At 43.4% G+C, this 20,930-nt stretch overlaps 1 protein-coding gene across 5 annotated transcripts; it reads right to left on the reverse strand.

Moving 5' to 3' along the window:
• Positions 1–2,964: 2,964 nt before the first annotated feature.
• On the reverse strand, positions 2,965–19,082 carry LOC122762930 (acylphosphatase-2-like). Of its 5 annotated transcripts, XM_044018094.1 has the most exons (6): positions 18,858–19,082; positions 7,519–7,695; positions 5,343–5,413; positions 5,124–5,140; positions 4,934–5,043; positions 2,967–3,210 (listed from the first exon to the last, which is right to left on the reverse strand). In XM_044018094.1, exons 1-6 carry the CDS (start codon positions 18,923–18,925, stop codon positions 3,096–3,098), a joined length of 558 nt encoding a protein of 185 aa, XP_043874029.1. In that variant the 5' UTR covers positions 18,926–19,082; the 3' UTR covers positions 2,967–3,095. The 5 variants fall into 5 exon arrangements, with proteins under 5 accessions (XP_043874028.1, XP_043874029.1, XP_043874030.1 ...); XM_044018093.1 differs by lacking the exon at positions 18,858–19,082 and having other exon boundaries at positions 2,965–3,210; positions 7,519–8,281; XM_044018095.1 differs by lacking the exon at positions 7,519–7,695 and having other exon boundaries at positions 2,978–3,210; positions 18,858–19,071.
• Between the last annotated feature and the right edge of the window lie 1,848 nt (positions 19,083–20,930).

Raw genomic sequence — 20,930 nt, forward strand, 5'->3', positions numbered from 1 at the left:
GTTTAGAGGAGATTTAGAGGAATATTCTAGAGTTAGTGTTGCTGAGGTCAGCACAGGTGACCACATCTTCATAATCAAAACTACACATTCACTCACAAACGTTGCGTGAAAACACTTCTCTACCTCGGCTTGTGTTCAAGGTTTCCCGGTGTTCTGCTCCGAATTTAGCCGAGGAAAGACCGTATGTAACCCGGGTTATCAGTGCCTCTAAACCCGGGTCACTACCTCAGTAAAAACAGCTTCGTCACTGATGTTTCTGGCACAGCTGCTGCAGAAAAACTCATCTCCACAAACAAACAAACGCGGCTCGGTTTAGCTCGGTTTAGCTCGGTTTAGCTCGGCTCGCTGTGACTCACCTGAGGGCGACAGAAGCTGCAGAGTCCCGTTCACACTGAAAGACGAAGTGAAGAAGAGCAGAAACGAACTGAGGCTGAAGGAGGGAGGGAGGGAGGGAGGGAGAGAGACTCTGCAGCAGCGCACCGCGCGCTCGATTACATCACCGGACAGAACCGATGTAACATATCGTTGTTATGTTTTTATAAACATAATCAGTAAAGAAAGAGAATAAATTATATATATGTGTATATATATATATATATACATTAGATATTGTTCACTCTATTATAATAACAGTGTGTCTTTAATGACATGGCAGTCCTTAGTCTCCGCCCCTCAGATCTGCAATGAGATACATATGAAGCGCTCCCTGCTCCCAACAGAGAATGATGGGCGGAGTCTGGGGAGAGAGAGCGAGAGACAGAGGCAGAGACAGACAGAGAGAGAGACAGAGGCAGAGGAAGACAGAGAGGCAGAGACAGACAGACAGACAGAGAGACAGACAGACAAAGAGAGAGAGATTTTTATGAAGTTAATGTCATGAGTAACAACAGTGACGTGTGTCTCCATGTTACGTTGCCACATCTGTTTTCAGGACAAGGTCAAAGGTCAACACACCGTCAGCAGCAGTGGCACAAAGTCTAACAGTGAGATCACGTCCGCGTCTCAGCAGCAGGGGGCGCACCGTGGTCGGCTGGACTGAACACACCCAACTGTCCCTTTAAAGCTGCTGACACTTCACATCACACCAAACACAAATGTCAGTGTTTCCCTTGCTGTAAACTTGGAATCAACTCCAACTCGTTGCTTAGCAACAGCTGGCTATCATCAGCACCCACACAGGTGTGTGTGTGTGTGTGTGTGTGTGTGATGAATAAGAGTGTGTGGGCAGTTAGTGCTGAGAGAGAAAACAGACGACAGAGAGGAGGTAAGGAGAGGAGGTAAGGAGAGGAAACAGACCAGAAAAGAAAAGGCAACAAGTTTTTTTTTCTCACAAACACTTGCCAACTGCGAGACGTTGCCATGGTGAACACTACAGGATGCCAAACTGGTTTCTGTGAGAGAAGGAGGAGGAGGAGGAGGAGGTCGAGGCCTGTGAGTTGTGTGTGTGTGGGTTTATCTCTCTCTCAATGTGGGCGGTGAAACATTTTATTGTAAATCATTCTGCAGCAAACACACACACACACACGCACGCACATTTGCACATTTGCATGAAAAACTAAAATCATAGATCAAGTTTTCCTGTAATTACTTTCTTACACGTTCTTTGCCTGTCTACGGCATCTGGCTTGAGGCAGGCCCTATGCTATGTTACAATGCCCCCTCCCACACTAAATAGCCTCTCTTGACGCACCTGTCGAGCAGGGCCAGGCTGCGGTGTACAGCGACAGCAGCTCTGTGACAGCTCCTTTCTTAATATTTTCCAGCTTCTCAGGGTCAATGTATGCCTTCCAGAACCTGAGGTCCATCAGCGAACTTGTCGTTCATGTACTCCATTGTGTTCCTTTTGATTCTTTTGGGGAGCTCAGTGTCTTCGTCCTCTGGCTGTAGGAGACGCTGACATAAGCCTCCCCAGACCGGGCATCAGTGAAATGTTGAAGTGGCTTTATTCACTGATTCTAAAACCTCAATGTCTTGGTGTCTGACCCAAGGACATGTGCTATTGCCTTCTCCTGGTCCAGGACACGGCCAATCATTTCTTGCCTGGATCTCAGTGATGAGCTGGTGAGTGGGCAGGCCGAGCTCGGCCTGTACTGCAGCCATCTCCCGTCTTCTTTTCCAACTGAATGAAAAAGAACTTACAACCTTTTTACACACTCCTATGGCACGGTCAACGTGTGCGTCCTTCATGCCATTCCCTGCATAAGAATAAATAAATGAGAAACAAACAATACAGCATGACTAAGACTTATTAATTATGTTTAGGTAGCCCAAAAAATATGGCTTGCTTTATTTATTTAACGAGGAATATTAGTAACTTATTTTTAATGCATAATTAAAATACCTAAATACATAAAATGATGCACTACACTGAGATGATGTCATGTGTCACTGACTTTAGCTAACGGAGCTTCATGTCTTCTTGCAGAAGTGGGCGTGTCCCCGCTCTGAGCGTGTTTCCACAAATGTTTCAAAACACATTCAGTGATTTAACCACAACTGTTTAATGTGAACCTACAAAGAAACAAAGAAACAATCTCACATCTCATTGTTAGAATCAAGCACGATGTTCAGATGTTCAGATGTTCAGATCTACAGATGTTCAGATCTACAGATGTTCAGATCTACAGATGTTCAGATGCTCAGATCTACAGATGTTCAGATCTACAGATGTTCAGATGCTAGATCTACAGATGTTCAGATCTACAGATGTTCAGATCTACAGATGTTCAGATGCTCAGATCTACAGATCTACAGATCAGTTCAGAACTACAGATGTTCAGATCTACAGATCTACAGATCTACAGATGTTCAGATGTTCAGATCTACAGATGTTCAGATGCTCAGATGCTCAGATCCCACAGATCTACAGATCTACAGATGTTCAGATCAACAGATGTTCAGATGCTCAGATCTGGATCTACAGATGTTCAGAACTACAGATGTTCAGATCTACAGATGTTCAGATGTTCAGATCCACAGATGTTCAGATGTTCAGATCTACAGATCTACAGATCTACAGATGTTCAGATGTTCAGATCTTCAGATCTTCAGATCTTCAGATCTTCAGATCTTCAGGATGAGTTTGATTCTTTAGTTCAGAAACGAGTTTTAAACCCCGACAGTTCCAGTTTGTCGATGTTTCTCTGGTTGGTGAAGGAAGCTCTGGTGATACGACTGGACGGACTTCCTTCTTTACTGAGCCACACCTTCCTGTGGATGACACACACACACACACACAGTAGTAACAGAGGCAGTGATCAGAGGTCAGAGGTCATAGAACTGCTTCATACTCTTCAGTGATTTTATTTTCCAGGGAGAAGCTGCCACATAAGCTCCGCCCTGATGAAGCAGAGGGTGTGGCATCATAAAAGCAGCTGTTTAAGAGTCAGGCACTGACAGTGTGTGTGTGCGTGTGTGTGTGTGGGTCTATTCACGGAAGACAAAGTCCATTATCATGAACAGACTGAGATTATTGTTTATATTAACATTAATATTAACGTTGACAAATGTAATAACAATAAGGCAACACAAACACTTAAATATGAATATACACAAACATGTGAGGCTCTTTATGTTTTATCATCTGTTCATTCATTTCTAATCATTTAACAGAAATACTTACACACGCAAACTTCAACAAACCAGCAGGTCAATGCTGCCATCTAGTGGCTAAAACACTGCAACACCACAGCCTGCAGGTTTTTTTTCCCTCTGTGTGTGTGTGTGTGTGTGTGTGTGTGTGTGTATGTGTGTGTCCATCCATTTGAGATTTTGACCTGTCACAGAGTTTAGAGAGTTGATCTAAGTCTACGATCTTTTTGTAAACCACACACACACGCACACACTCTCCCACACACACACGCACACTCTCTCACACACGCCTGCAGCACACACACACACACACTACTCCCACAAACACACACACACACTCTCCCACACACACACCTCCTCTCCCACACACACACACACTCTCCCCACACACACACACACACACTCTCCCACACACACACACACACTCTCCCACAAACACTGCATACACACTCTCCCCACACACACACACACACTCTCCCACACACACACACACACTCTCCCACACACACACACACACTCTCCCACACACACACACTCTCCCACAAACACTGCCTTACACACACTCTCCCACACACACACACACACACTCTCCACACACACACACACACACTCTCCCACACACACACACACACTCCTCCCACAAACACCACGCTTCTCCCACCTGCCCTTTGCCTTACACTCCTGCCTTCCCCCACACACACCTCTCCCACACACACACACACACTCTCCCACACACACACACACACACACCTCTCCACAAACACCTTTTACCTCTCCCACAAACACTGCCCTTTTACACTCTCCCTGCCTGCCACCTCTCCCACAAACCTGCCTTCCTCTCCCACACACACACACACTCTCCCACAAACCTGCCTTTACTCTCCCACACACACACACACACACCACACACACACACACTCTCCCACACACACACAAACACACTCTCCCACACACACACACACTCTCTCACACACACCTGCCTTCCCTTGCCTTTTACTCTCTCACACACACACACACACACACACACACACACACACACACACACACTCCCCACAACCTGCATACACACTCTCCCACACACACACACCTGCCTTTACACACACTCTCCCACCACTGCACGCCCCACACACTCTCCCACACACACACACACACACCCCGCCCCACCTCTCCCACACACAAACACGCCCCACCTCTCCCACCCCTGCATACGCGCCTCTCTCACACACACACACACACACACACACACTCTCCCACACTGCTGCCTCCATCACTACAGTTCAGATTGGCGTCAGTGACACAAAGTGACCACACGAGGCAGCAGGAGCAGCAGGTTTGGACTCACATGTCCTCCACCTTCTCGGCTGGACCTTGAACTTGACCCACCACCGTCCCACTGCAGGTGTTCTTCACCCAGCCGACCAGGCCGCGACGCAGCCCCTCACTCTCTGTGTACTGTGGGGTCAGAGAGGTCAGGGGTTCAGAGGTCATGTGACATGCTGCAGCAGGTGGTGCTGTGAGTCAGAGAAACTCACCATTCTGAAGCAAACGCCTGAAAAAGCACAGACAAACACAAACAGTGGTCAGTTTAAGCTCTTTCATGTTTGATTTCCTTTAATGTGAAGCTGCAGGAAAAGAAAGTGCAGCCGAGTCCAGCTGCTCCTAAATAAAGACGCAGCAGATCAGTTTACAGCAACGCAGCACAGCAGAGAGGAAGACGAGCAGGAGGAGGATGAAGAGTGAAACATACTCACCCTGAACGTGACCGAAGATTTCAAAGTCCACTGACAGCAGTTTTCTTCCTGCTGAGTCACTGTCAGACATCCTGAGGAGAAAAGAATACAAGGAGAGGAGGAGGAACAACGGATGAAGGCTCCCTCTGTGTGTGTGTGTGTGTGTCTGTCTCTCTGTACTTACTTACAGTCACTGTGACACGGTGGATCAGCGGGTTCTGATCCAATACTGTTAACTGGACAGAAGCTAGAGAGGATTCAACCTTCTGTCTGTGAGGTGACAAAGTGTTGTCTTCATATGAAGGTTGTAATGTTTAAATTGTCCACTAGATGTCAGCGACGACTCAGCAGAAACTGTGTTTGAATGTATTGACTGCACATGTACTACACATATACACATAATATGTATATGTGTATATTGGTATGTATATGTATATACACATATGTGTAAATACATATATATATACACCTTATATCTATATGTGTATATACAGATATAATGTGTATATATGTACACATTATATCTGTATATGTTCATATATATAGACATACATATACCTACATTTGTTTTAAGTTAAATACTAAAAATAAAGTAAATACAATCAGAGGGTGTATGTAGCTTAGCGTTCTCTGAGCTACCTCTGAAAACATGACACAGCACAAATGTGAACATGACTCAGTGAAAGTGAAACATTTCTTTTTAAACACAGTCATCAGGACAGAGTCAAGAGTACTGAGTACTGAGTTTCTCTGGATTTATCTTTGAAATATTGAGAGCAACAGCAATGTTCAAATGAAGATATCAGTCAGTCATCATCTACCGCTTTATCCTCCACCAGAGGGTTGCAGGGGGTGCTGTGCCAATCTCAGCTACATTGGGCGATAGGCGGGGTTCACCCTGGACAGTTGGCCAGTCCATTGCAGGGCCACACACATAGAGACAAACAACCATTCACTCTCACGGTCAATTTAGGGTGTCCACACATTGCATGTTTTTGGACTGTGGGAGGAAGCTGGAGAACCCGGAGAGAACTAACGCACACATGGGGAGAACATGCAGAGAACCCGGAGAGAACCCACGCAGAGCAGAACATGCAAACTCCATGCAGAAAGGCCCTTGTTCCAATGGGGCTCGAACTCGGGTCTTCTTGCTGCAAGGCAAGAGTGCTAACCACTAGACCACCGTATGGCCCCAAAATAAGGAAATGTTAAATAACAATATTTTAAATAAAACAATAAATACGCTCTTTATAATAAAATTAGTACAACTTTAACTAAAAAAAACAATACATTAATTATTTTAGAAATTAAATACATCAACCTAGTACAATAAATTAAGATTATCCAATTCAGATACATCGATACAAAGCTGACCCTGAGGCAGGAGACCAGAAAACCAGAGGCAGGAGACCAGAAACCCAGAGTCAGGAGACCAGAAAACATGAGACAAGAGACCAGAAACCCAGAGACAGGAGACCAGAAACCCAGAGACAGGAGACAGGAGACCAAAACCCAGAGACAGGAGACCAGAAACCCAGAGACAGAGACAGAGACAGGACCAAAACCCAGAGACAGGAGACCCCAGAGACAGGAGACAGGAGACCAAAACCCAGAGAGACAGGAGACCAGAAACCCAGAGACAGGAGACCAGAAACCCAGAGACAGGAGACAGGAGACCAAAACCCAGAGACAGGAGACCAGAAACCCAGAGACAGGAGACAGGAGACCAAAACCAGAGACAGGAGACCAGAAACCCAGAGACAGGAGACCAGAAAACCCAGAGACAGGAGACCAGAAACCCAGAGACAGGAGACCAGAGACAGGAGATCAGAAACCCAGAGACAAGAGACCAGAAACCCAGAGAAAGGAGACCAGAAACCCAGGGACAGGAGACCAGAAACCCAGAGACCTGAGACCAGAGCCTCGGTGTCGGACACAGTAAATAACTGGTGTGTTTTAAGTCCACTTAGAGCCGAAATCTGCGGCTAACAGCTGAGCGGCTAACAGAAGATCGCGCATGTAATAAAAAAAGATATTAAAAAATAAAGTAACGAGCGTCACAAGTATTGTTCTTTGTTCAAATATATACTCAAGTAAAAGTAAAAGTATGTTGCACTAAAACTACTCTAAATTTACAATTTATCCAAAAAGTTAAAAAGTATTTGTAACGCAATAAATATAGTGTGCTACTACTCACCTCTGGTTGTGGTCATAGTAACAAATGACATGTTCTTCTTCGTCCATGACACAGGTGCAGTCGAGTTGATGAACTTCAAAGGCGTGGTCATGGTCACTGATGACAGGGGCATGGTCATAGTCACTGATGACGGGGGCGTGGCCATAGTCACTGATGACGGGGACGTGGTCATAGTCACTGATGGCGGAGGCGTGGTCATAGTCACTTATGTAATCATGACCATTGATGACCAGAACTTGGTTATTGACGTGTTTGTTGTTATGTTGTAAAAGACACATCAGTCCAGTGAAGTCTGCTGCTTCCACTACCATTGTTAGCCTAGTGAGCAGTTAGCTTGTATCGTCTTAGAAAAAGGAAGGGTAGTAATAATGTGGATCAGGCTGTAGACTGAGAGGTGCAGCACTGCCCTCTACAGGTGAGTAAGAAGTGTTACTAAAGTGCACAGTTATTGATGATGATGACCTTCTCCTTTGATTCAAAGACATCAAACACACAAACGTCTTCTGTTACTAAGTAAAGGTTGATTACGTTTATTTATTTATTTATGATAATGTTTCATAAATGTAAGAATGTAAAATATCACTTTAATACTCATAATACTCACATTTACAAAAGGATGCTTAATATAGTAACTTACATATTGTGATAATATCGTATTGAAATTTAAATATTGTGATCATGACTTAAATATCTTGATAATATCTTGATTTTAATGTCGTGACGATATCGTATCGTGACTAAAATATCGTAACTCAAATATTGTGATAATATCGTATTGTGACTTAATTATCGTGATAATATAGTAACTTAAATATTGTGATAATATCATATTGTGACTTAGTTATCATGATAATCATCATCATCATCCTCCGCTTATCCAGGGCCGGGTCGGGGGGGCAGCAGTTTCAGCAAGGGACCCCCAAACTTCCCTTTCCCGTGCCACATTGATCCTGAGGCGTTCCCAGGCCAGAGTGGAGATGTCTCCCACAGTATCTCCCTGGGAACCCAATCATACACCTTCTCCAGGTCCACAAAACACATGTAGACTGGATGGGCATACATAAGAGTAAAGAGCTGGTCCGTTGTTCCACAACCAGGACGGAATCCGCATTGTTTCTCTTGAATCTGAGGTTCGACTACCGTTCAAACCCTCCTTTCCAGCACCTTGGAGTAAACCTTACCAGGGAGGCTGAGAAGTGAGACGTGTCATCCAAGACAGCCCCTCCACACCCAGAGCCTTCAGCATTTCTGGGCGGAACTCATCAACCCCCGGAGCCTTGCCACTGCGGAGTTGTTTAACCACCTCATTGACCTCCCTCAGGGAGATTGACGATGATCCCCCATCATCTTCCCTCTCTGCCTCCACCACAGAGGGCGCAGATGTCGGATTCAGGAGTTTCTTAAAGTTTTCCTTCCATCGTACGATTACCTTCTCAGTCAAGGTCAACAGTGTCCCATCCTTACTGTACACAGGTTGGATGGTCCCCCACTTTCCCCTCCTGAGGCCCTGAATGGTTTTCCAGAAACACCTTGGTGCAGACCGATAGTCCTTCTCCATGTCCTCTCCTTCTCCCATACCCGCTGCTTTGCATCTGCCACAGCAGAGGCTGCTGCCCTTCGGGCCTGTCGATTCCTTGTAACTGCCTCAGTAGTCCTCCGGGATAACATATCCCGGAAACACTCCTTCTTCGGAGTGTAGACCCGGCCACCAGGCGCTCGTCTGAGATCAGAAAGTTTGCTGTCAGTTTCTATAGAAACCTCTTTAAGAGTGAATGGTCTGATAATCCAGATGTGCACAGCAGCTTCCTTGCAGGTCTCCCTCAGGCAAACTCTAAAGCAAATTCGGAGCTGAGGGCAGTTTTAACGCTGCAGGAGTTGTACAAAGCAATGATGTCTTTGCAGAGTGGCAAAGCACCAGGGATTGACAGTCTTCCTGTCGACTTCTACATGTCTGGCCCATCATCGGTGGTGAGCTGCTTGAGGTGGTGTCAGACAGTCTTCAGAGAGCTGCAGGAGGGCCTCCTCTGAGCTGCAGGAGGGCCGTCATCACCCTGATACCTAAGAAGGGAGACCTGCAGCTGATGAAGAACAGTGTCGCTGCTGTGCACAGATAATAAAATCCTTTCCAAAGCTCTGGGCCCCAGATTAAGGGAGGTGATGGTATCCATCGTCCACCCTGACCAGACCTATTGTGTTCCCAGCATAAGACTTATAAGTCTTATGCTGGGAGTTCAACCCGTTTGACCGGGTTGAACACCAATACCTTTGGTGGACTGTGGCAGTGGGGTATGGTTAGAGCGGCGGCTGCTGGAGGAGAGGGAGGAGTGGCTCAGCCGGTGATCAGACAGCTGGACAGAATCAGGTAATCAGTCAGCTATATAAGCACACTTGTAACATAGTTCTGGTCTCTTGCAGTAGGGTGGGTCCACAGAGAGAAACGTGGCAGAGACGAGCGGAGAAACACGAAAGGACACAGGCACACGCTCAGCTGTCGGAGCGACGGCGGTGACTTGTGTAAGATTGTTTTGGTGGATGTTTTTGGGACAATAAAGCCTTATTTTCCACCACCAGCTGACTCCTTCCTTCCTCCTCTGAACACGCTGTGGGTGCTGAAGCCCACATGGACTTTAGCCGGGTTTGGCTTCAACCCTGAGTTCATTGCCATGATCAGGGCTCTCTACAGTGGCGTTGAGAGTGTGCTGAAAATTAATGGTGGGCTGAGTGCTCCCTTTAACATGGGGAGGGGGGTGAGGCAGGGCTGCTCTCTCTCTGGCATGTTATACTCCTAAGCCATCGAGCCTCTGCTGCATCAGTTACGGCACAAACTGACAGGTGTGTTCCTCCCCAGTTGTCCGGTGTCTTTTAAATTGTCTACGTATGCTGATGATATCAGTTACTGTATATCTTCTGCCAAGGTCAACTGGGGAAAAAGCAAGGCTGTGATGGTGGGAGAAAGGCTGGGGGACCAACTCACCCTGCCTGCAGAACTCACCTGGAAAACAGGTGGGCTGAGATATCTGGGAGTTTTCCTGGGGGACGAGACCAGAACCAAGAAAAACTGGGACAACATTGTCGAATTGGTGAAAGGACGGCTTAACAAGTGGAGGTGGCTCCTCCCAAAGATGTCATACAGAGGCAAGGTCCCCCACAACCTGGTCTCGTCCAGCCTTTGTATCCCAGATACAAAGGCTTTTAATAGATTTTATTTGGGACAGGATGCACTGGGTCCCACAGAGTGTCCTCTTCCTTCCAAAGGAGGGGGGGCAGGGCCTAGTTCATTTGGCAAGCCGCCTTTCGCCTAAAATTTATCCAGAGATTGCTGAATGGACCAGAGGACACTGTGTGGAGGGCTCTAGCCTGCTGCATCCTGAATCGTTTTAACAGCCTGGGTATGGATTTTAATTTGTTTTTAATGGACAGCACTCAACTCAACAGGTCATCTCTTCCTAGTTTTTATAAAAGTGTTTTTACTGTTTGGAACCTGTTCAAAAAACAGAGACAGAAACAGGCAGATTCTCTACACTGGCTATTGCAGGAGCTGGTTCTCCACAGGTTGGTCCTGGACAGTCCAGACTGGGTGGGCATCTCTCTGTTTTCTCAATTCCAGGCTGCAGGGGTCACTACTCTGGGTCAGGTGGTGGAGCTGGCTGGGCCCAGGCTGGAGGACTCCGCTGGTCGGGCTTCAGGTCTGGGTCTGAGGTCCTGTACAGTGACCAAACAACTGCTGGATCACTGGAGGGGGAGACATGAGCTCCTGATGTTGGACACCTTCTCTTTAGGCGAAACCACAGCCAACACACAGGACTCCTTCCCCCTCATCCAGCTGACTCCAGACCTGAAGGACTGTGCGGGTCTGCTTTTAGACCGGTGCCCTCAGGCCTCTATGCAGGAGGCCTCAGGAAAGACCTTCTACCACCTGATTGTAACCAAGGTTAGATAATCTGTGCTGTTATTTTGAAATGCTCCGTGCTGTTATTTTGAAAGGATTGTTCCCTCTGCCAGCGGGTTACTTCCTGTTTGTTTTATCAGCCTGTCGAATGTCGAGATGCTGGTTCGACTGACCAATCAGGTGTCAGCTTTCATCTAGTTCACCTCCGCAAAGGTTTTCCCTCTCTTGAGAAGCGAGGAGCGAGAGCAAACATCGGAACACACGGCACATGAAACATAGACAGAAAAAAGCTCTAGAAGTTGATTAAAATCGATGAAAATCAGCCGGATAGTTTCACTGCAATCCCATGAGAGAACAGCGAGAAGCATCTGTCCTCACTAGAGGAGGAACAACGCATTGGTGAGAAATGTTTTGACCATGCTAATCGCTGGCTGCTATTGTGCTAGCCGCTAACGCTAACAAAACACTATGGTAATGCCATTCACTTATGCTAAAGATGTTAGCTTTGTTAATTTGAAAGTGAAGTCTAAATTGGTCGTTGTTGTTTGTTTGTATTTAACCCTTGCATAATTGTTATATGCTGTATGGTTATTTGTGTGGATTTAAGGACATTAATTTGTGCTTTTTATGCACACACATCTGCACTTTGGTAATTGTGTACATTAGATCATTTTTGTTGTTGGTTAACTACCTTTACTGTGCACTTAAAGCACATTAAGCTGCACTTAAATTATTTTGTAGACTCTGCTATAGGCTGCTGTTGCAGGTCAGATGCTGATTTTTTTTTATTATTATTGTATCGTTATCATTTTATGTCAATTGAGATATGTGAAGGTCAATGAGTGAAAGGTTATTTCAGTAACCATAATTCTTTATCAATTTCTCTAGCAAATTGATTTTGTTATTATATATGTTGATGTTTGATAATTGTGAAATTCTTTTAAAATGTTTTGTGAGTTATTCTCTGGTAATTTAGAGAATGATCAGGTGAATTCTAGCTTTTATGTGGTATACTGATTAGAAGTTTGAATGTCTGACCTTATTCACAATAGGTCAGGTTTTTTTGTGGATCCCGAGAGTTCCCGATCTACCTGGAGTTGGAGCTTGGACGTTTGATGGCGAGCTACGGCCCAATGGAGAAGAATTACTGATTCAATTGCATGCAGAAGATTGGAATCCTAAACCCCAGAAACTTTGCTTCCACGCACACAGTCAGCACATTCAACAGTGCGGTAGGATAAACAGTTGCCACTTTTCCAGTGGACTGTGCAATATTATCTGCTGCAGGACTAAAGGGTTGAATTGAACATTGAAACTAAAGACTATTTAAACAGCTGTGAATTATTTTCTTATTTTTTTATTTTTATATCTACCCGGGTAAGAATTGTACATATTATATACACTGTAACTGTGTTTTCTATTCATCCTTCCCTGTTTTATTAAATGGGAAGAGGAGTTCTTTGTCAAAGGAGCGATACTGTGTCTGAGTTGTTCCTGGTGTGTTGTTTGGTTCATCCTTGGCTCTGTAGTCCGCTCTAGAGCTTCTGATCTCACTAGCCATAGATAAATTACATTTAATTTGTTCACCACAGTTTTTTATATATGTTGTAGCGCCACCCAAAAAGGGTTACATGGAGGAGTCACTTTGGTCTGGAGAGGTCAGGACTGGCCTGGAGGTCTCTGTACAAACCTCCACTAATAAAGAGACACAGGGACTTACAGTGGAGGATCCTCCACTGGACTGTTGCAGTGAACTTTTTTATTTCTTTGGTGAAGGTGGAGTTGGAGGAGAGATGTCCATTCTGCACAGAGAGGGAGACGGTGTTTCACTGTTTCACTGGGTGTCGTCACTGATGTCACAATGTCACTGATTCATGTCCTTTCTGTTCACTCACTGTTTTTTACAGTGTGTCAGATTAAGTCCTGTTTCACTCACTGTTTTTTACAGTGCGTCAGATTAAGTCCTCTGTTTCACTATCTGTTTTTTACAGTGTGTCATAAGTCTTGTTTCACTCACTGTTTTTACAGTGTCAGATTAAGTCTCTGTTTCACTTTGTTTTTTACAGTCAGATTAAGTCCTGTTTCACTCACTGTTTTTGATTAAGAATTTCTGTTTTCAGATTTCTGTTTTTACAGTGCGTCAGATTCAATCTGTTTACAGTGTATTCACTGCTTCACTGTTTTTACAGTGTCAGATTAAGTCCTCTGTTTCACTTTTGTGTTTTACAGTGTGTCAGATTAAGTCCTCTGCTTCACTTTGTTTTACAGTGTGTCAGATTAAGTCCTCTGTGTTTTTCAGATTAAGTCCTCTGTTTCACTCACTGTTTTTACAGTGTCAGATTAAGTCTGTTTCACTCACTGTTTTACAGTGTGTCAGTTAGTCCTCTGTTTCACTCACTGTTTTACACACACAGATTAAGTCCTCTGTTTCACTATCAGATTAAGTTCTGTTACACTGTTTTTACAGTGTGTCAGATTAAGTCCTCTGTCCTACTGATTAAGTTCACTATCTGTTTTACAGTGTGTCAGATTAAGTCCTCTGTTTACACTATCTGTTTTTTACAGTGTGTCAGATTAAGTCCTCTGTTTCACTATCTGTTTTACAGTGTGTCAGATTAAGTCCTCTGTTTCTATCTGTTTTACAGTGTTCCTCTGCTGTTTTTACAGTGTGTGTGATTAAGTCCTCTGTTCACTCACTGTTTTTTACAGTCTGTCTGTTTCTCTGTTTCTTCACTCATGTTTTTACAGTCTTGTGTTGACAGATTAAGTTCTTCTGTTTTACAGTGTTTCACTAAGTCCTCTGTGTTTTACAGATTAAGTGTTTTTTTCAGATTAAGTCCTCTGTTCTGTTTTTACAGTGTGTCAGATTAAGTCCTCTTCACACTATCTGTTTTTACAGTGTGTCAGATTAAGTCCTCTGTTTCACTATTTTTACAGTGTGTCAGATTAAGGCTGTTTTACAGATTAAGTCCTCTGTCAGATTAACTCACTATCTGTTTTTACAGTGTGTCAGATTAAGTCCTCTGTTTCACTCACTGTTTTTACAGTGTGTCAGATTAAGTCCTCTGTTTCAATCTGTTTTACAGTGTGTCAGATCACTATCTGTTTTTACAGTGTGTCGATTAAGTCCTCTGTTTCACTCACTGTTTTACAGTGTGTCAGATTAAGTCCTGTTTTCACTCATTAAGTTTCTCTCTGTCACCCTGTGTAGTATGTGTTCACAGATTAATCTGTGTTTTACAGATCACTCACTGTTTTTACAGATTAAGTCCTCTGTTTCACTATCTGTTTTACAGTGTGTCAGATTAAGTCCTCTGTTTCACTTATCTGTTTTACAGTGTGTCAGATTGATCCTCTGTTTCACTATCTGTTTTTACAGTGTGTCAGATTAAGTCCTGTTTCACATCTGTTTTACAGTGTGTCAGATTAAGTCCTCTGTTTCACATCTGTTTTTGTGTCAGATTAAGTCCTTTCCACTACTGTTTTTACAGATTAAGTCCTCTGTTTCACTATCTGTTTTTACAGTGTGACAGATTAAGTCCTCTGTTTCACTACTGTTTTACAGTGTGTCAGATTAAGTCCTCTGTTTCACTATCTGTTTTTTACAGTGTGTCAGATTAAGTCCTCTGTTTCACTATCTGTTTTACAGTGTGTCAGATTAAGTCCTCTGTTTCACTATCTGTTTTTAAGTGTGTCAGATTAAGTCCTCTGTTTTCACTCACTGTTTTTTACACATAAAGTCAGCATTATTAAGTCCTTGTTTTCACTATCTGTTTTACAGTGTGTCAGATTAAGTCACTCTGTTTCACTCATCTGTTTTACAGTGTGTCAGATTAAGAGTTTACAGTGTCAGTCCTCTGTTTCACTCACTGTTTTTACACAGATTAAGTCCTCTGCGTTTTTGTGTCAGATTAAGTCCTCTGTTTCACTCATCTTTTTAGTGTCAGATTAAGTTTTTACAGTGTCAGATTAAGTCCTCTGTTTCACACTGTTTTTTACAGTGTGTCAGGATTGTCCCTCTGTTTTTATCCTCTGTTTCACTCACGGTTTTACAGTGTGTCAGATTAAGTTTCCTCTGTTTCACTGTCATTTTTTACAGAGTCAGATTTCTGTTTCACTGTTTTTACAGTGTGTCAGACTGTTTCACCACTGTTTTGTGTCAGATTAAGTCCTCTGTTTCACTATCTGTTTTTTTACAGTGTGTCAGATTAAGTTTCACTATCTGTTTTCAGTGTGTCAGATTAATCTGTTTTTACAGTGTGTCAGATTAAGTCTGTTTTTTACAGTGTGTCAGATTAAGTCCTCTGTTTCACTCACTGTTTTACAGTGTGTCAGATTAAGTCCTCTGTTTCACTATCTGTTTTACAGTGTGTCAGATTAAGTCCTCTGTTTCACTATCTGTTTTTACAGTGTGTCAGATTAAGTCTCTGTTTCACTGTTTTTTACAGTGTCAGATTAAGTCTCTGTTTCACTCACTCACTGTTTTTTTCACCAGTACAGTGTCAGATTAAGTCCTCTGTTTCACTATCACAGATTAAGTCCTCTGTTTCACTCACTGTTTTACAGTGTGTCAGATTAAGTCCTCTGTTTCACTATCTGTTTTTACAGTGTGTCAGATTAAGTCCCTGTTTCACTATCTGTTTTACAGTGTGTCAGATTAAGTCCTCTGTTTCACTATCTGTTTTTACAGTGTGTCAGATTAAGTGTTTTACAGTGCGTCAGATTAAGTCCTCTGTTTCACTCACTGTTTTTTACAGTGTGTCAGATTAAGTCCTCTGTTTCACTATCCTCCTCTGTTTCACTCACTGTTTTTTACAGTGTGTCAGATTAAGTCCTCTGTTTCACTAACTGTTTTTACAGTGCCAGATTAAGTCCTCTGTTTCACTATCTGTTTTTACAGTGTGACAGATTAAGTCCTCTGTTTCACTCACTGTTTTTTACAGTGTGTCAGATTAAGTCCTCTGTTTCACTATCTGTTTTTTACAGTGTGTCAGATTAAGTCCTCTGTTTCACTATCTGTTTTTACAGTGTGTCAGATTAAGTCCTCTGTTTCACTATCTGTTTTTACAGTGTGTCAGATTAAGTCCTCTGTTTCACTCATCTGTTTTTACAGTGTGTCAGATTAAGTCCTCTGTTTCACTCACTGTTTTTTACAGTGTGTCAGATTAAGTCCTCTGTTTCACTCACTTTTTACAGTGTGTCAGATTAAGTCCTCTGTTTCACTATTTTTACAGTGTGTCAGATTAAGTCCTCTGTTTCACTCACTGTTTTTGTCAGGGTCTCACTGTTTTTCAGATTAAGTCCTCTGTTCACTCACTGTTTTACAGTGTCAGAGAGATCCCTCTGTTTCACTCCACTGTTTTGTGAATTAAGTCCTCTGTTTTTTACAGTGTGTCACTCACTTTAACTCTGTTTCACTCACGGTTTTACAGTGTGTATTAGTCCTCTGTTTCACTCACTGTTTTTACAGTGTCAGATTGTCCTCTGTTTCACTCACTGTTTTTACAGTGTGTATTAAGTCCTCTGTTTTACAGTGTGTCAGATTAAGTCCTCTGTTTGTTTTTTACAGTGTGTCAGATTAAGTCCTCTGTTTCACTATCTGTTTTACAGTGTGTCGATTAAGTCCTCTGTTTATCTGTTTTACAGTGTGTCAGATTAAGTCCTCTGTTTCACTCACTGTTTTACAGTGTCAGATTAAGTCCTCTGTTCACTCACTGTTTTTAAGTCACTACAATTCCCTCTCACTCATTGTTTTACAGTGCGTTAGATTAAGTCCTCTGTTTCACTATCTGTTTTTACAGTGTGACAGATTAAGTCCTCTGTTTCACTCACTGTTTTTACAGTGTGTCAGATTAAGTCCTCTGTTTCACATGTTTCACTATCTGTTTTACAGTGATTAAGTCCTCTGTTTCACTATCTGTTTTACAGTGTTTTTTACAGTGTGTCAGATTAAGTCCTCTGTTTCACTCACTGTTTTTTACAGTGTGTCAGATTAAGTCCTCTGTTTCACTTTCTGTCTCGGGTTTTTTCTTTGTTTAATGAAACATTTTCTCACTTTCTGTTTTTATTCTCGGTTACAAATATGACAGGAAAAGAAAACTCACTGTCAGTTATTTAACTTTTTAATCGGCCAATCAAAGATGGCCGTTTATTTAAGCAGAAAGAATAGAGTGGAGAACAGTGTGGACGTGGATGCTGAAGACCAGACTGAAAACTGAACTTTTTATCCATTAACAAATAATTTGGTGGATTTTTTGCAAATGTGGGGAGAGAAGGGAGTTTTATGTTCTGTGAAAGATGATGATTTAGTTTTCGTTGATTATTTTTATGTTTGTTGAATTTCTTCCTCTGTTTTTTTCTCCTCCAGAGCCAAGAATGTAAAGGATAACATATAAGGATATAAATAAAGGAGACTTAAAAATCAAAAAAATCTCTCTCTCTCACACTCTCTGTCTCTCTCACACTCTCTGTCTCTCTCTCACTCTCTGTCTCTCTGTCTCTCTCTGTCTCTCTCTCACTCTCTGTCTCTCTGTCTCTCTCACTCTCTGTCTCTCACTCTCTGTCTCTCTGTCTCTCCCTCGGGCTGGTGTGTTGACAGCTGAGACTCTGACATAAAGCTAAGATGATCGCTCCTGTAGAAATATTTACTACACACGCAAACACACACACACATTCAAGTATAAACACACACACACACACTTCTCCCTCTCTAGGGGGCGCCACGGCAGATGATGTGCATATTTGACTTTGTCTCATTTATCTGACACAGTGTGGATTGGGTACCTTGCTCAGGGGAACTGGCAGGACCACTGGCATTTGAACCAGCAACCTTCCAGTTACATGCCCAATACCCTTCCACTTATCCATGAGATGTAATTCTGTCCATTTGTTTTCATGCATCTGTGTCCACGTGCTTCATTCTGTGTGTGTGTGTGTGTGTACGTGGGTGTGTACACGTGTGTGTGTGTGTGTGTGTGTGTGTGTGTGTGTGTATGTGGGTGTGTGTGGGTGTGTGTACACGTGTGTGTGTGTGTGAGGCTGCAGCAGAAAGAACACTGCGACCTAAAAACCCAGCTCACTGGGAGCAACTGAACACTGAACAGAAGGCTCATTCAAGTGTAAACACACACACACACACACACACACACAGTCAGAGGAAGATGTTGGGCTGTGTGTGTGTGTGTGCGTGTGTGTGTGTGTGTGTGCGTGTGTGTGTGTGTGTGTTGCTGCAGGGTCTAAACCCTCCACTGCTGTGTAACATGTCAACTCTTTTTAGTAATGTCATCCAATGCACACACACACACATACTGGTTTTGCATTCACAGTGTGGACCACACAAGTTAACACACGCACAGACACACACACAGTTAGTCAGGTTAACTGGTTCTGGTTAAGGTTAGTGATAATGTTGAGGATTGATCTATCACAGTTAAAGTAATAGCTGTAATACCTGTGTGGTCCACTAGAGAGCAGCTGTCCACATCGTGGTCTCTTCTGGATCATGAAGAAGCTTTTCATCTCAAATCCACCTCATGAGTTCTTAAACTTCCTGCTCCTCCAGCCAATCAGAGGAAAGTGGGCGTTGACAAAGAGCTGAGCCTCGATTGGCTGTATCACTTTGACTGAGGAGATAAAAACAAACAAAAATCATGAAGACACACTTCAATTGTCACTGTGGCTCCACCCCTGGATCTGCTCCTCCCACTCATGTCTCTGACCACGGTCTGACCCAGAGCTGCTGACCCGACTTAAACCTCACAGCTAAATCCTGAGGTCAAAGGTCGTGGAGATAAAGTGTAATGAGCTCATTATTTTCCTCTGAGCTGAGAACCAACTCTATTTTTACTGTCAGTGGTTCTGTCAGTGATTCTGTCTATGGTTCTGTTAGTGGTTCTGTCAGTGGTTCTGTCAGTGGTTCTGTCTATGGTTCTGTGGTTCTGTCAGTGGTTCTGTCAGTGGTTCTGTCTATGGTTCTGTCGTGATTCTGCCAGTGGTTCTGTCAGTGGTTCTGTCAGTGTTATTGTCAGTGTTTTGTCTATGGTTCTGTCAGTGGTTTTGTCTGTGTTCTGTCTGTGGTGCTGTCTGTAGTTTAGTAAGTGGTTCTGTCAGTGATTCTGTCAGTGGTTTTGTCAGTGTTTGTCTATGGTTCTGTGGGTCTGTCAGTGGTTTTGTCAGTGTTTGGTCTGTGGTTCTGTCAGTGGTCCTGTCTGTGGTTCTCAGTGGTGGTTCTGTCTGTGGTTCTCAGTGGTTTGTCAGTGGTTCTGTCAGTGGTTTTGTCAGTGGTTATGTCTGTGGTTTTGTCAGTGGTTTGTCAGTGGTTTGTCTGTGGTTCTGTCAGTGTTTTGTCAGTGGTTTTGACTGTGGTTTTGTCTATGTTTTGTCAGTGGTTCTGTCAGTGTTTTGTCAGTGGTTCTGTCTGTGGTTTGTCAGTGTTTTGTCAATGGTTCTGTCTGTGGTTCTGTCAGTGGTTTTGACAGTGGTTCTGTCAGTGGTTTTGTCAGTGTTTTGTCAATGGTTCTGTCTGTGGTTCTGTCAGTGGTTTTGACAGTGTTCTGTCAGTGGTTTTGTCAGTGTTTTCTCTATGGTTCTGTCAGTGGTTTTGACAGTGTTTTTCTGGTTCTGTCAGTGGTTTGACAGTGTTTTCTCTATGGTTCTGTCAGTGGTTTTGACAGTGGTTTTGACAGTGGTTTCTGTCAGTGTTTTTGTCAGTGTTTTCTCTATGGTTCTGGCTGGGGTGGTTTTGACAGTGGTTCTGTCAGTGTTTTGTCAGTGTTTTTGTCAGTGGTTTTGTCTGTGGTTCTGTCAGGGGTTTTGTCCGTGGTTTTGTTAGGTATAAGTAACAAAACCATGTTGTTTTCTAGCAGAATGGCTCCGCCCCCTCTCTCCCTCCCTGGTTTCTGCTGGACTGAACTCTGTGTGAACTCTGTGTGAACTCTGTGTGAACTCTGTGTGAACTTGGTTAAACTGACCCATTAATCTGCTTTGACTGAGCAGCTGTGGGACGTACGGTGGCCCAAGAGGGACATGAGCAAACACCTCAGAGTGAGAGAAGAAGATTGCTTTTAAATGATATCATGATCCTGACATGATTTTAAATGTTACTATTGATTATTAGAGATAATGACCTCATATTAAAGCGTGAGCATCACATACATGACATGGATGAATGGAAGGATGGATGACAACAGAAAAACATCCAAATGACCCTTGTCTTGTGTCTGAGGTTGCCATAACAACCAGGTTCTTTTTTTCTCAATTGATCAATGATAAATGTGTCCATGTTTGTCTGTATTCGTGTATGAGTATCTTTGTGAGGACCACTCATGTGTGTATAAATATGTAGTTGTATAAATAACAGTGAACTCCAGATGACCTGCTCTCTGTGTCAGTGTCTCTGTCTCTGTGTGATTGTCTCTGTGTCAGGTACACACACCTGAAGAAGACTCACTCACATGTACACACACACTTGAGGAAGACTCACTCACAGGTACACACACCTGAAGAAGAATCACTCACAGGTACA

The sequence above is a fragment of the Solea senegalensis genome, unplaced genomic scaffold (genome assembly GCF_019176455.1).
Source record: "Solea senegalensis isolate Sse05_10M unplaced genomic scaffold, IFAPA_SoseM_1 scf7180000016237, whole genome shotgun sequence".
Taxonomy (NCBI): Eukaryota; Metazoa; Chordata; class Actinopteri; order Pleuronectiformes; family Soleidae; genus Solea; species Solea senegalensis.

Coding starts and splice junctions, on each gene's coding strand:
- LOC122762930 (XM_044018093.1), bottom strand. CDS start 7,829: ATGGTAGTGGAAGCAGCAGACTTCACTGGACTGATGTGTCTTTTACAA. Junction 5,414..7,518: donor TACTATGACCACAACCAGAG/GTGAGTAGTAGC, acceptor TTTTCTCCTCAG/GATGTCTGACAGTGACTCAG. Junction 3,211..4,933: donor GCCGAGAAGGTGGAGGACAT/GTGAGTCCAAAC, acceptor TGTCATCCACAG/GAAGGTGTGGCTCAGTAAAG.